This window comes from Fragaria vesca, linkage group LG5 (genome assembly GCF_000184155.1).
Source record: "Fragaria vesca subsp. vesca linkage group LG5, FraVesHawaii_1.0, whole genome shotgun sequence".
Taxonomy (NCBI): domain Eukaryota; kingdom Viridiplantae; phylum Streptophyta; class Magnoliopsida; order Rosales; family Rosaceae; genus Fragaria; species Fragaria vesca.
The window spans coordinates 28,369,983-28,385,602 of NC_020495.1; the positions used below are offsets into that span (position 1 = coordinate 28,369,983).

General features: G+C 36.6%; 3 protein-coding genes across 3 annotated transcripts; 2 read left to right on the top strand and 1 right to left on the bottom strand.

Annotated features, from left to right (window-relative positions):
• Positions 1–3,230: 3,230 nt before the first annotated feature.
• Positions 3,231–5,154, top strand: LOC101295718 (F-box/FBD/LRR-repeat protein At1g78750-like). Its single transcript, XM_004300625.1, has 3 exons — positions 3,231–4,068; positions 4,625–4,753; positions 4,842–5,154. The coding sequence occupies exons 1-3, from the start codon at positions 3,376–3,378 to the stop codon at positions 5,112–5,114; spliced, it is 1,095 nt and encodes a 364-aa protein (XP_004300673.1). The 5' UTR covers positions 3,231–3,375; the 3' UTR covers positions 5,115–5,154.
• A 1,769-nt stretch (positions 5,155–6,923) lies between these two features.
• Positions 6,924–8,669, top strand: LOC101314100 (F-box/LRR-repeat protein 13-like). The gene is made up of 3 exons (XM_004301918.1): positions 6,924–7,860; positions 8,164–8,295; positions 8,385–8,669. Exons 1-3 carry the CDS (start codon positions 6,988–6,990, stop codon positions 8,667–8,669), a joined length of 1,290 nt encoding a protein of 429 aa, XP_004301966.1. The 5' UTR covers positions 6,924–6,987.
• Positions 8,670–9,322: 653 nt separating this feature from the next.
• Positions 9,323–12,839, bottom strand: LOC101296008 (cullin-1-like). Its single transcript, XM_004300626.1, has 9 exons — positions 12,780–12,839; positions 11,923–12,066; positions 11,692–11,788; positions 11,037–11,222; positions 10,852–10,899; positions 10,568–10,771; positions 10,413–10,490; positions 10,073–10,159; positions 9,323–9,503 (listed from the first exon to the last, which is right to left on the bottom strand). The coding sequence occupies exons 2-9, from the start codon at positions 12,048–12,050 to the stop codon at positions 9,396–9,398; spliced, it is 936 nt and encodes a 311-aa protein (XP_004300674.1). The 5' UTR covers positions 12,051–12,066; positions 12,780–12,839; the 3' UTR covers positions 9,323–9,395.
• Between the last annotated feature and the right edge of the window lie 2,781 nt (positions 12,840–15,620).

The window sequence follows — 15,620 nt, forward strand, 5'->3', positions numbered from 1 at the left end:
CAATGTGCATTAATAATTGATTGTTTTATCATTTTTACTTTGTTATTCAATTTGCATCATTTTGTAAGACAAATTAATATAAGACTGTGGTCTATACTTACTGGGTTAGTGTAACTCATGATGCTACACATTTATGTTTTTCAGGTAACGAGTATATTCCTGGGGATGGGGTGAAACGACGTAAACTTAACAAAGAATGTTTTATATTTCTACTTTTATTTCATCACAATAAATCTTTATTTGTGTTTACAAAATTTATCGATAATCTCAATCGATGTAAAAGAATCTTTATTATATCAATCGAAAGTTTTACTCAGAACTATGTTTTTACTTTCAAGTTTTATTATTGTTTTATGGCTCACGTCACAAGTTCACGAGCCATATTTCAGTATAATATTGGCCGTGAATTTGGGGGCGTGACAATTACGTTACCTAAATCAAGTGACTCTAAACCACGGAGTGCGTATGCTATAAGGTTGCAACGCTCACTTTACGGATTAAAGCAATCCGGGCGAATGTGGTATACTTGTCTAAGTGACTACTTGATTAGGGAGGGATATAAGAACGATGAACTATGCCCGTGCGTGTTCATAAAGAAGACAAGTTCCGGATTTGCAATAGTGGCCGTTTATGTCGATGACATGAACATTATTGGTACTCTTGATGAAACCAAAGAGACCGCGGCTTATCTGAAATCCGAGTTTGAGATGAAAGATCTTGGGAAGACTCGTTTTTGCCTAGGTCTTGAACTAGAGCACCGAGTGTGTGGGATCCTTATCCATCAGACTGCATATGTCCAAAAGATGCTCAGGCGATTTAATATGGACAAGATGCATCCTGTTAGCACTCCCATGATTGGTCGAAGTCTGGATATAACTAAAGATCCATTCCGTCCGAAAGAGGACGACAAAGAGGTCTTGAGCGCAGAGGTTCCATACCTTAGTGCAATAGGCGCGTTATTGTACTTAGCTCAATGCACTCGACCAGACATTGCATTCTCAGTCAACTTGTTAGCTAGATTTAGCTCAGCGCCAACCCAACGTCATTGGACCGGAGTTAAGAACATCTTTCGATATCTTAAAGGTACCATTGATTTGGGACTGTTCTTTCCCTACACTGATTCAAGAAGGACAGAAGATGGTCCTATGGCTCATGGAAGACACGGCACCGATCCACCAAGGGACCGGACTGCCGCCATGGACGCCGCCGGTACGACTGCTGGACACGGGTCCAATGCCGTGCACGCCACCGCCGCCTTGTCCTATGCCAAGACACCCAACAATACGTTGGTGGGTTTCGCCGACGCCGGATATTTATCTGATCCTCATAAAGGACGTTCTCAAACTGGTTATGTTTTCACCATTGGGAATACGGCGATATCTTGGAGGTCTACTAAGCAGACTCTAGTGGCGACATCTTCAAATCATGCAGAGATTATAGCTTTGCATGAAGCTGTTCGGGAATGTGTTTGGTTAAGATCAATCATTAAGCACATTAGAGGAACTAGTGGATTAAGTTCTACAACTGATAGACCTACATGCATTTATGAGGACAATGCAGCTTGTATTGAGCAAATGAAGTTAGGTTACATCAAGGGTGATAATACAAAGCACATTTCACCTAAGTTCTTCTACAACCAACAGCAACAGGCGTTTCTCAACATTCAAGTGAACCAAGTTAGTTCCGAAGGAAACGCAGCAGACTTATTTACTAAGTCCTTACCTAAGTCTACTTTTGAGAAACATGTGAAAAGTATAGGCATGCGTCGGCTATCAAGTCTCTCTGAATAATGTTCACATCAGGGGGAGTACCATCTCAATGAAGTAGGCTGGTGCGTTGTACTCTTTTTCTCCTACGATCAAGGTTCAGTTTTTCTCCCATAGGGTTTTTGTGACTTGACGAGGTTTTTGACGAGGCAACAGATTAGCACCATTGGCATATCAATGCGCGGCATAAGGGGGAGTGTTCTAGGATATTCCATATCTTTCTAGATATTCTTTATGTGTGCCTTTGCCTTATGCCAATAACATATGTAGTTAGACTAGATCTATGTATTCATATCCTTATCATACTGGTAATGTGTAATTCCCTATATAAATGGCTCATATCAATGAATGAGATACACATCTTTCACGATTCTCTATTCTCAATTTACTTTCACTTCATCAGAAAACAGATTTTCTATCAAATTTTCTCAAGAGTTTATCGGCATTACGTCTTTGTTTCTCAACAAAAACCTCGAATTGCCTATTTGATTCTTAACATGAAACCGAATGGGATGGAAGTAGCAAATATAACTACATATCGGTATAGATGGTAAGTGGAGAAATCAGAGTTCTTCAATGCAAACTACCAAATCTTCAAGCCATTAAAGATTATCTTTGTGATTTTTGCCTGTAATTTGGTTTAGCAACACCATATATATATATTTTTTCGAACTAAAAGCATTGGACCGAGGTCAAACCTCAACATAATAGCTTCTCGAAGTTTCACTCTTAATATTAAGAAAAGAAAACGCTTTTTTTTTTTTTCCTTGAGAAGGAGAGAAAAGTTGGGCCATTGGGCCGGGTTGGGTTGAAAAGAGTTCCTAAATATGAGTCCCATCTAATAAACGGCGTCGTTGCACTCCAGTATATTAACCTAACCCCAGTACGGATTTCAGAGAAGTCGCCAGCTTTGTTGTCAGTATCAGTCTCAGGTACTTTTCTCTGTAACTTCTTGTTTTACCAACAAAACTGAGAACACAAACAAATTATAGTTCTTTTTTCGTGTAAAGATGTAGAATTTGCTTTTGTTTCTAGTTCTAAAGCGGGGTATATAGCTTCTGTTAAATTCTATGTTTTTTTTTGTTGATCGTAAAAAATTGAATTTGTTGGCTTACTCTTTAAATTGAGATGGGGATTCATGGGTTTTTCATATTGAGTACTTTTGGTGATTCAATTGGAAGTTTTTGGATTGAAGTGTTGTGGGTGAATGTGTTTATCTCTTATTTGATATGATGATTATGAAGAAGGGGATTGGATTTGAGTTATAAACTAGTTTTGAAATATATAAAACATAATTGAAATTGAATTTGAAAGAATCTACATTTTCTCATTCGAATGTTTCGATAGAGTTACTCAAAACATGGCTGTAAGTTGACCAAGTTATTGACAATGCATCAGGTTACCTATGGATTCAGAGTATAAGAGTCAAGCAAGAGCTAAAGATAGGATCAGCGAATTGCCCGAAGCAGTTCTATGTCACATACTCTCGTTCCTTCCCACAAAATACAGTTTCAGGACCAGCATTTTATCCACAAGATGGAAGAACATATGGGCTTCTGTTCCCAATCTAGACATCTGTGATGAAGCCACGTCTGACAAAACTGGATTTATGGCATTTGTTGATCGAGTAATGTTCTCTCCTCACTCTAACATTCGAAAATTCCGTCTTCATTGTTCGTCTGTTGACGATTATGCTCGTATTGAAACTTGGGTCTGCAGTGCCATCCAACGTAATGCTGTTGAAGTTGATCTTTGTGTTGAATCATCTAGAGGGCATATTTTTGAGTTGCCTTGGCCGCTTATAGTCTCGAAAACACTAGAAATTTTGAAGTTGGACTCAAATTATGAAATTAATCTTCCTCTCTCAGGGAGTTTCCCCAGTCTCAGGTGCCTCCACATTACAGTTGATTCTCCAGATAGTGATGCTATGGGAACACTCATTTCCTACTGCCCTGTGCTTGAACATCTGACTGTAGATGGAACTCTTGGAAATTGGGTTAATAGTGTCACTGTCTCGGCGCCTATACTAAAGAGTCTAAAAATTAGATTGAGGAGCACTACAGATGTTCTGCATGATGCGCACAACTTCTTGATTAATGCCCCAAAGCTTGAATACCTTGATATCGAGGAAGATATTTTGTCAAATTATACATTGAGGAATGCAAAATCACTGGTGAAAGCCAATGCTCGTGCCATTGACTATTCTACCATTAGAGGTCGTGACTTTCTTGACCGTGTAACTGCGCTTATGTCGACAGTTTCCAAAATCAAATATCTGTCTCTTTCAGCTATGTACTTGGAGGTAAGTATGTTGTATCATTGTCCTTGCACTATGTTTTTGCTAGATAATGTACATGAACATGTATGGTGAAGAATATAGAGAGAAAAAGAGTGGTTGTTGGGAATGAGGGATGGAACTTATGTGTTGCCTTCTTTGTAATTTGGGGGGGGGGAGAGCAGAAGGGTGACACAATCATGTGCAGGCTCATGGTTTTTGTCCCTTATAGATAGACAGGTTTAATGATTGAAAAAGATATAAACACTGTTGTGGCTTGGAGGAAATGATAAGAAGTTGAGTTTTCGTTAGGCATTTTTTCACTATTCCTTCTCAGTATCAAAACCAAATGAGGAAAATTTGTGTTCCTTTCATGTTGTGATTTTCTAAACTACATGATGCAAAGCCACATTCCTCGCTTTTGAAATAGGATACTAATGACATTGTGTTTATAGTTACCAACTTTTTTTCCCTTTTTTTTACACTAGATACATCCCATTTCAAAGATTTTTTGAGATAGTTTATATGATAGACATTTGACTCTATGAGTTTCTGTTTAATCTGAAGTTTATCTTTCATGTAGGATCTTTGTCTGCCGACTTTTGGTAATTTGAGCCACTTGAAGCTGGTCACTAACTATTGCAATTACTGGGAAGTGCCAGACTTGCTTGAGAGAATTCCTAAATTGGAATATCTCTTCTTAGAATATAAAGTAAGATTTATCTCCAGTTATGCGATGTTATTCCAACATGCAGCTCTTGGAGATTCACTTATCATGTATCCTTTTAAATGATGATCAGGTGATAATTATAGGTGGAGATTTAGAGCACCAAAGGATAGCAACAGAGTCTGCGCCTAATTGCTTGACGTCACACCTCAAAAGCATATCCATAAGAGGATTGAAGGGTGAGCCCAATGATCTGGAAATGTTGAAATATTTGTTGAGGAATGGTGAAGTTCTGGAGAAGATGACTATTTATGCTGGTGGTCTTCTGTGTACAAAAGAGGAGTTAAACAAGGAAGTTTCTATGTTTAAAAGGAGTTCAGAGACTTGTGAAGTTGAATACATCTGAGATGGATCATATGATTGTAAGCATCGATCTGCTATCAATGTTCTTAAAGCACCATAAATCAGGCATTTTATTTTCAGTCTGAGTAGTATTATGTTTTCAGAATTGTTGAAGAAATTCTTTTTAGCTCTGGGGAACTTGATTTGGCATAAGAACTAAATAATACAGTTATTTATTTGGTTTTGGTTCTTTTACTCCATGGATTACTGTCCTTGCTCAGTTTTCCTCAACCAAGTTTCTCTCCTTCGATTGTATAAGTTTGCATGACTTGCATCTGTGCTTCTTACCTTAGTTTGTGTAGTTGGAACACCATGCAACACAGTATTGCACTTTACTCATTTCCTGTTGTTTTAGGACATTAAAAAAAAAGGTACTGCTTTTTCTTATTTAAATATGTGTACATAGTTCATGACTGCTTTTGTTGATGTGTTTTTAAGTTATGGAAATTAAACATTCTTCTATATAACCAATCTGCGCGAATGGCTTTCAAACATTTTTAAGATGATCATCAGCCAAATGCCAGATTGGTTAACCAATGGATAATGTTCTGTAGTACTGGATAATGTTCATTAGCACTACTCTATGTTTACATAGTATTCGAACAATGTTTCATACAGTATATTCAATGCGGCTAGTTACTCCAACAGTGACGCCATCACAAGACAACTAGAAACCTTTCCTTTACCAGGTATGGCAGAGAAATTTTGAGCTTCATCAGCCTCGTTGTCGAGGTAAAGTACACTGAAAATGGCAGAGGATCAATTCGATACCACATAATTTCTTTTGGAATAAATATAGCAACAACTTGTAATGTAATTTATTTGCATACTTGTGGTTCATTCACTTCATTGTTTACTTTTACTTTTAGTTTCCTTTTTTTTTTTGGGCTGAGAAAAGTCCACTATTGGGGATTAGAAAAAGAAGAAATTGAAAATTAGATAGTGTACTGTAGAGTAAGGTTGTAGAACAAACAATTGACTTTATTAGAATACTAGTCTGATACAGCTACACAGTATAGTAGAGTATAGTATTAAAGTTGCTAAGCAAGATTCAGAAGAAAGTTATTATATGTAGTTGTTGAGTATATAGTATAGTAGTATTAAGCTTCCTAAGCAAGACTCAGAAGATTCATTATAAAAACCCTTCTCTCTTTTCAACCCAATTCCAAGACTCAAAGCTATACTTCCATCTCAACCTCTACTCTCCCAGGACCCTGGTATGTTTGAATTCTGAAACAATATTGGCTCATCTAGTGAATTTTCTGTTGTCTATTTGCTGTATCCATGGTTTAAGTTTCTCCAGTACTTAAACCAAATTTCTTGGCTCATCTGTTCATGTGAAAATATCTTGGAGGAATATCTGTTTCTGCCTTTTCTTTTGTTCTTGTCTAGTTGCTGAATAATTTCACGTGTAGAAATAGAAGAAAATTTATCAAGGTTAATTGCAGTTTCTGACTCCTTTTGGGTAATTTAAGGCTTGGTTGCTTGAATAAATGAGGTTAGAATTAGTGTTAAGGTTTGCTTGCATTTGTGGGAGTGGTTCAAGTCACTTTGTAAAAATTGTTAAGAATGCTTGTCTGTGTCCATTTCATTTCCTCAGCAACCTTTTGTCAGCTTTTCCTCTGCTCTGGTCTCTATAGCTACAATACAAAACTACACTTCAATTTTTTNTTTTTTTTTTTTTTTTTCTAGACTTTATGGTGAGAAACTTGCTAAGCAATATTTAAGATGTGTTCTCAATTTGACCATGTATTATGAAAAATTATCAAGGTACAGATGGCCTCCAAGCCCAAGCGTCAAAATGGAGTTGATAGAATCAGTGAATTGCCGGATGCAGTTCTTTGTCATATGCTTTCCTTTCTTCCTCAGTATATGCTATGTGGACTACTGTTCTGTCTAGGAGATGGAACAATTTATGGACATCTCTTCCAAATCTCGGCTTCGATAACATAGAATTTCCAACAAATCATACAATGTCCCCTATCCAATCCTTCAATCGTTTTATGAATGCTGTTGAAGGTGCAGTTTCCCTTCACCGCTCATCGGATATTCAAAAATTTTGTCTCTCTATTTCTGTAAAACATTTCAGCGTCGAGGATCTCTCTCGAATCAATACATTGATTTGTTCTGCCATTGGGCATAATGTTGTCGAAATGAATCTTTCTTTGTGGGCTGAAGATCATACGGAGGATCATTTTGAACTACCTCAAAGCCTTTTCATGTGCACTACACTGGAGAAGCTGACAGTCTTTTCGAGTTTTAATATCTGTGCTCCACCTACAGGGAGTCTCCCAAGTCTTAAGGTTCTTCATGTTTCAGTTTTATGGTCCGATGAGAATGCACCAGAATCTTATTTTCGGAACTGCCCTGCACTTGAAGATTTAACTATAGCTGGAGAAATCTGTTTTCATGACATCGAGTATATCGATATCACTGCACCTACATTGAAGAGGCTATGCATATCGTTACGCTGTTACAATGAATATTATGACAGTTGGTATACCTTTTCTATTAACGCCCCAAACATGGAATACTTTGATCTTAAGGAGGATGCTATCTCAAATTATATTTTCAAGACTACTAAATCTCTTGTCAAGGCGAAAGTCCATTTTCTTGATGAAATTCAATACCAAGATTGTATAGAGTTTTTTGATAAAGATCCTGGATTCGCTACTCGTGCAACTGTGCTGCTGGCAGGAATATCCAATGTTGAATATCTGTCTCTTGATAACCAGCCTAATTGTTTGGAGGTATTGCTTATTCCTTCAATTATTTCTTTCAAATTTTTTGTTGCAGTATAGTGAGACATGCTTGAGGTGAAGATCAACCCATGATTTATGAACAACAACTAGGTTTTAATTAAAAATAAATCCATCAAGGAAATGATGAAATAATTTCTTTCACGATACACCAGACTAGACATCAGACACATGACACATTTGTGATGGATACGTTTTTTCCATTTTAGTGATCTATGATTGAACTAGTTTATTATGAACAATGTGAGAATTTCACTGAATTTCTGTGGGCTTGATATATTATGTTTCACTTAGGCTTGCTATGTGCCTGCTTTGGAGAATTTGACCAAATTGAAGCTGGTTCTTCGTGACTGCTACCACTGGGAATTGCTAACAGAGTTGCTCATGAGATCCCCTAAACTGAAATGTCTTGTCTTAGAGCATATAGTAAGACGCATTTCCACTTATGATGAATCATGCCAACATATAGCTGTGAACTGTTCTCATTTCATTCAATGTTTCAAAATTCTTGACAGCATGCCAATGTGGACAACAAATATCCAGAGCAATCAGAGAGTAGATGGATTCCACCAGATTTTGGGCCTATATGTTTGCTCACACGCCTTGAGACAATCAAAATTAGGGGATTCAAGGGAAATCGTGATGAGATGGACGCGGCACGGTATTTACTAAAGAACAGTGATGTTTTGAATGAGATGGCTATTTATACAGGTGATCTTCAGTGTACAAAGGAGGAGTTATTTGAGGAATTTGGTATGTTTCCAAGGGGTTCAAAGACTAGTAAAGTTCTCTTAAGTTAAAGGGTTTGTGTGGTTTTTTGTTGAATGCTGTGAAGTTGAATTCATGATATGCAATTTTAGTTTCTACAAGCATTACTACTTTTGATTTTTTCAACTGGAGGATGCTAAAGTGGCTTGTTGATCTTGGTTTTTTTCTTTTTCTTTTTTCCAACCGCTGCATTCTATCACTCTCAATTCTCTCTTCATTTCTCCAGTTTGCTTCTCCTATAGCTCTCATTGCTTGTCTTGGTCTTTTTCCATAACCAGTAGCATTTGTCAACTTGAAATCATCTTGATTTTACTTCGACGAGCAACTGCACTGATCTCAGTTGCTCTAGTAGTAATATTAGTTCATTACTCTGTTTTGACTGAATACAAAATAAAGATTTAGGTCAACCAATCTTTATGAAAGATGAGCGACGCCCTCTGCTTCTCGTGTTTCCAGTGGATTTTGTTACAACATGAAATTGTGTAATGCTTCTAATAGGTTATTGATATTTTAGTCAAAAATCAAATGCAGTTGTAATTAATAGCATTGTTAGGAAAAGAAACAAGCACCAGAAAGGGGATCATTGAAACTTTCTTTCTAGTTTCAAACTTCCAAATCTACCTGCGAAGTTTCATAAAGCATTCTACCTGCGAAGTTTCATAAAGCATTCTACATCACCTGACAAATGAATCAGGGTCATTTGATCTCTGCCCAAAATATAAACGGAAGTGAATTTTTCTTAGAAAATCTGGGTAAAATTAATGAATATGAGCTGATTGTGCCATTGAAGAACATAGACTTTCCACCAGTGTAGATGTAGAGCTGTCCTCTCCGAAATTTAAGCAGGCACACTTGGACAATATCTCCTATGAATTTCCAAAATAACAGGTATATAACAAATGGTTAGTTCTGTAAAGTTATGGCACAATTTAGATATGGATTGAAAGGAAAACAGAGTGCCACTAGTCTGATCAATAATAATTATGCTCAATGTGAACAGGAATAGTGACACAAACTCAACTCCTACTATCTTTTGTCTACTACCATATGAAAAATCTCTAAGGAAAAAAAAAAAAAAAACACTCATCATGGAATTGGAAACTGAAAGAATGTAATTGATTCGAAAGGGTCTATTCAAGCTGAGCAGCATCAGTTTCCAGATCATTGAGTACTATTTCAAAACACATTTGGTTAAACAAGTATGTAGCTCCATTCACGTTTAGATATCATGATTTGGTAATCACTACTAGAGCAAATAAGATCAGTATCACCTATTTTTGGAACCATCTTCCTATGCTTTCCACTTTACAGGAAAAAATGACAAATGAATGAAAATAGCAGAATGTCATGTATCTAACATCCTATAAATTTTACAGATAGTACTAAATTTTCAATGGTGACTATCAAAACATATATAGGATGTTTCTAACCACACCTGATAATCCAGTTGACTGCAGTTTTCAGACTTCTGCTTCTCAAGCAATTTATTTGCATTCAGATCCAGCAACTGGAAGCGCACAACCTGCAGAAGGAATCAGAATAAGTAAACCAAAATGGCAAAAATTAGTCAACATGATAAATTCACACTAGAAAGCACAAATGCTGCAAGCACAAGCTGGACAGCTCCACGTCGTTTTCTTACCTCTATTACCACTATTATCATAGATTCAACCAGCCAGATAGATGTTGTGCATTCTTATTATTAATTCTTTTATTTCTTATTTTAACCCATAAAGCCATTAGAAGAAACCAGAGCTCCAACAAGAAGACAATACCTGTAATAATTTAACCACAGATGTGGGATGTAGATAGTGGTCAGCTCTTTCTTTCTCCTGCAAAATGCACCAGTTCACCTGTAGAATACAGGGTATCACTTACATAATCTATCATAGTTAATACTAAACCTCAGAAGCTTGATTAGAAGAAAAACCTTCTGGATATAATCGGTCAATGAATCACACAAAAGCAACTCTGAAGATAATCGGGAATAGAAATTGGCAGTTTCTCCCAGCATAGCCCGCTCAATGGTTTCATAGTATGATGGCGATCCATTTTGACCGATTTCCATAAAGATACCCATGACATCTTGAAGCAGCTTTCCATCAATCAGCTGTCCATAACGCTCTTGATTAATCTGCACCAAGTATGAGTTAAAAGCATCTCCAACCAGATATCTTGGCATTTGAAACTTATACCTAAAGCAAATAAACAAACCAGAGACGTTGCAGCTAACTGAATTCTGTTAGCCAACCCACTGAAGACCTGAAAGCAAAAGAGAACTATTGATTGCACAAGTTCAATTCTGACAGCAGAAAAGGGAACAAATGTATGTCAACTTATACTTGCAAACGTGCACAGTCATAAAGGAAATGCTTTGAAACTTATAAGTTTTAACTCACCAGATTACAAAAGCAATCAATTGAGGCTTCAGTCAATGAGACAAGACCATGACGGGGGATATAATAGCGGTCAAGGTATTCAAAGAATCTACATAGCCACCTCACCATTATCTTGTAATTTGACCACATGTGTACAAACTCCTTCAACAGAAACTCGTTTTCTTTGGCTACCAATGAGGGGAGTACCTAAGAGTGAGAAAAAAGAGAAAGATTAATAGACGGAAAAAACAAGAGTGCAACTGAACTAGTTATGACCAGAGTATGCAACAGTACTACTGGACTGCACCAGCAGCCTAAATAAGTAAATCTTTTAGTTAAACTCACTGAAGTACTCTAAGAATATGAAGCAAAAGACAAAAGTTGATATTCCACACAAATTGTTTAACAAAAGCTAATGTGCTTTGTCTGTGATGGCTTTTAAGCATGCCTTATTGACCTGAAAAAACTTTAATGTAAACAGTTTGATATCCTACAGATGTAAAAATAAGAAACTTCTCCAGAATCTGAAAGCCAAATGGCTGCCTGTTGGAATTGAAACTCTTAAGTTATCATCAACACAATAGGTTTCAACACCTCCCAGGAGGATACCAAGCTCAGTCAAACACCATTTAATCATATCATAACATGAAACCATTACAAACAGGACACCACATACCGAGGAGATGATGATGTCTTCCAAGCCCTTCTTAAATTTTCCATATAGCAATGCCTCATTTCCAGCCAAAGGCTTATCACACATAATATAAACACATCTAAGGAAAGAGTGAAGGAAATCACCCCTTACAAAAATGCATGAATGCAGGAAAATGTCCACTAAACAGCACTTGGCAACGTATAGTTTGGGTGTGTGAATGATGATGTAAAGCTTGCAGACGATAAAGGATACGCATGGTACTTCATATATTCTTCTGTGGTGAACTTGGTCTCTGGAAATCCTTCCACAATCTTCTTTACTTTCTGAATTGCCTCGTCTATAATCATTAACCCTTCCTCAACTTTCATAGATCTATTCATCTTTGCCGCTTCTTCACTTCACTATAATACAAATAAATTGATCAGTTCATCCGAATTTCAATCAAACACACCTATACAGATATCTTCACCTCAATACACAATAGAGTTAAAAGGTCATCGAAACCAGAGAGAGCATGAGATAATCTTGCATTTGAGAATGCACCCAAGCATGGCAGCATAACAAACTAAAAGTTTTGAAAACTAAGTTCCTATACTTTATTCCCAACAAACAAGAAAACCAAAGAGAAATTATCATAACCGAAACCATCGAATGACTCGAAATCTTTGAGAATAATAAGACAATCCATTCCTTGCATTCACTTTTCCTTCACTTCCCCAAACATACATGTGAAATCAAACAGGTATAAACCCCACACACAGAAGGCCGAAAGCCGGAAACTTTAATCGAATTTCATGCATATACCACACTAAAGATTGTTAATTTCGAACCAATATATCAGTTTGTCCAAAAAGATACAATTTGTCACAAAACCCTCAATGTAAAACCCTAAATTGCTTTAAAATTCGACCGTTTTGCACACACAACCAAACAAATACAACCTAAAATAAAACACCCATGTTAAAACACAAGCAATAGCATAAAACCCCCCAAATAATTTTAAGAACCACACCAAGGCTTAATGATAAAGTTTCGAAATTTGGAAAAACAAAGATTTAGGGTTTATCAAAAGAAGATAAAGAGGAGGAGCATGAGAGTGATGGGCTTACAGAATTGGGTGCGGCGAAGAAGACCCAGGTTTTCGATTTTGGAAGAGCTCAAAGATGGAGAGACACAGAAAGAGTGCGTTTCGTCTTTTGTAGTTATATGACGGGAGATCACGGGAGGGAGTGTGAGCTTTTTTTTTCTATTTTTATTTTATTTTTTTGCTATGTCTGAACTTATGGGCGGGAAAAAGGAGGGGGGAAAGGCACAAACGTCATGTCGCTACTAGGGTTAAAGCTTCATAATATTCATCAAATTATAAACTTTTATAATTGGATCATAGTCATTATACTAGTGTTAAAAGAATTACTGAGGTGAGGGAATTATCAGTTGAGAAGCATCGGAAACTTTCAAACGTGTATCTTATTGGAAGTTGTAAAAGGATGAGTCAAATTATATTAATTTGCTTTTGTTACAAGTTTGTATCTACTGTGTGCGTTCCTAAACTATGTATGTCTTTTAAGACTGTGGACTATGCATATGCTTTGAAATTGTAGTCATTCACTCTTGACCTCTTGTTATTTTTTCCAACATTATCACCAAGTAGGAGTCACCAGTACAATGCAAGATTCACTACCACCTTGTTATCAAAGTGTTTGATTTTCTATGAGATCATAAAATGTATCAGAGCATCAAACTTCTGACATGAGCTGAGAAAGTCTGGATCTCTACATCCTTAAGTTATGTATTGCAGCGACTTTTTTTCGTTTTTACTTCTTCCATCATACTCTTTCTTATCTCATAAATTTATGTCTTGAAATCCATTAGTATACAGTCGACACTTCTCTCTTCATCTTTCTCGCAATGATGAGAACACAATTTCTTCTTGTAGTCCGAAATTCATTACCTCAAAATTCAGAACCAGTGCACACTTTTACCCTCCTCTACTGCATTTCAGTTGTTATTATAAGCAAATAGAACAAAATGAACAAGACTTGCACTACTATGTGCTAGAGTTGAAGTTTTGAACGGGCCGAAATTCCAAAAGAAAATAAGGAAGCTCAGAAAGCCATAATGCCCAATGAAAAAGAATAAAACAAAATAAGAGGACAGCTTCCTTTGTTTTTTTTGGCGTGAGTCATGTAATTAATATCTTGGTCATTATGATAATTGTGATCTGTAATCAATGAGAGAACCATGTTGTAAATTATTACTTTCCAGTTAGAACTTTGTACATCCTGTATATATAACCTCCTATTCGGAAGATGAATAACATATCAGAAGTTTAGCCGACGAAAAACATGTCGTCGGTTTTTTTCCCAGACTTTAGCCGACGAAACAATTAAGATATTCGTCGGCTAAAGTCTGTAATAAAAAAAATTTTCCAGACTATAGCCGACGAAATATAGTATGTTTCGTCGGCTAAACCTTATAAAAAAATTTAAAAAAATAACTATAGCCGACGAAATATAGTCTGTTTCGTCGGCTAAACCTTATAAAAAATTTTAAAAAATAACTATAGCCGACGAAATATGCCATAATTCGTCGGCTAAACCTTATAAAAAAATTTTAAAAATAACTATAGCCGACGAAATATGCCATAATTCGTCGGCTAAACCTTATAAAAAAAAATTTAAAAATACTATAGCCGACGAATAAACCTTTAAATATCGTCGGCTAAACCTTTAAATATCGTCGGCTAAAGTTGCTGGTTTTTGAAAAAAAAAACTGCAGAAACTTTCGGCCACCTCCAATCACCACCAAAATTTGACATAATCTTCTTCTCAACATTTCGAACAACTTTCTAGAAGAAGTCAAAGCCCAATTCTAAGCCTAAATAGGTCAATTGAATCAAAATATAAAAATCCCCAATTTTAAATCCTAAAAACTTCAAATCTTCGATTCTCCTCACACACACCAAATCGAGCTACCAAATTCTAGGGGAATGTAGTACTAATCAAACTCAACTTATCCATATATAGAACTCACCAAATGGTGACCTGAGGAAGGAGAAATTCGATCGACACCGAATCCGAACCGGCGGAGTTTTGGAGCTCGATTTATCTCTCACGGCGGCGCCACTCGATGCACCACCTATCCAGCAATGAAGTAGAGACAACGGCGAAACTTTTGGGACAAGTGTGGCGGTCTCCAGTGGCTTGACGGCGGAGCTAGGCCGAGAAGAAAATCTGGCATGCGAAATAGACTTCTTACCATCCACCTTCGGTAATATAAAGAACTTTAGCCGACGAAAATAAAGCTCTTTTGAAAATTTTGAAAATTTTGGTTGACCGCCAAAAAATTTTGGTTGAAAATTTTGAAAATTTTAGACTTTAGCCGACGACTTTTCATATATTTTCGTCGGCTAAAGTCCTTTGAAAATTTTCCTCCAAATTTGGTTTACCGCCCAAAAATTTTTGACCTTAGCCGACAACTTTTTTAATATCTCGTTGGCAAAAGTCTATAAATTCACGAAAACGCTCATATCTCCCTCTATATTACGTAGTTTGATCAAACCTTCCACACGAAAAATTTTCACGTAGATGAGACGCAACCGCCTATATAAAAATTTTGAGACATTTGCCTTCCGACGATAGGGCTCCCCATAGGGAATAATAACGGTAAATAGGGTTGACCGCTACTATCGGCACCGAGACTTTACCCGATTTACGTGATTTTTGAACCATAGCCGTATTTCACCATTCTAAACACATCTTATTTCACGAGATTTTTGATAATTTTGCTTCCTATATAGAGTTGGTTTACAAAGTTGTATAACCTACCAAACAAGTTATACAACATTAGTAGACACGTTGTGATTCCGATGACTAAAATTCACAAACCAAAATTCGACCGTCAGATATGATCATTATGACGAAAGATGTCTATGGTAAAAAATTCAACTG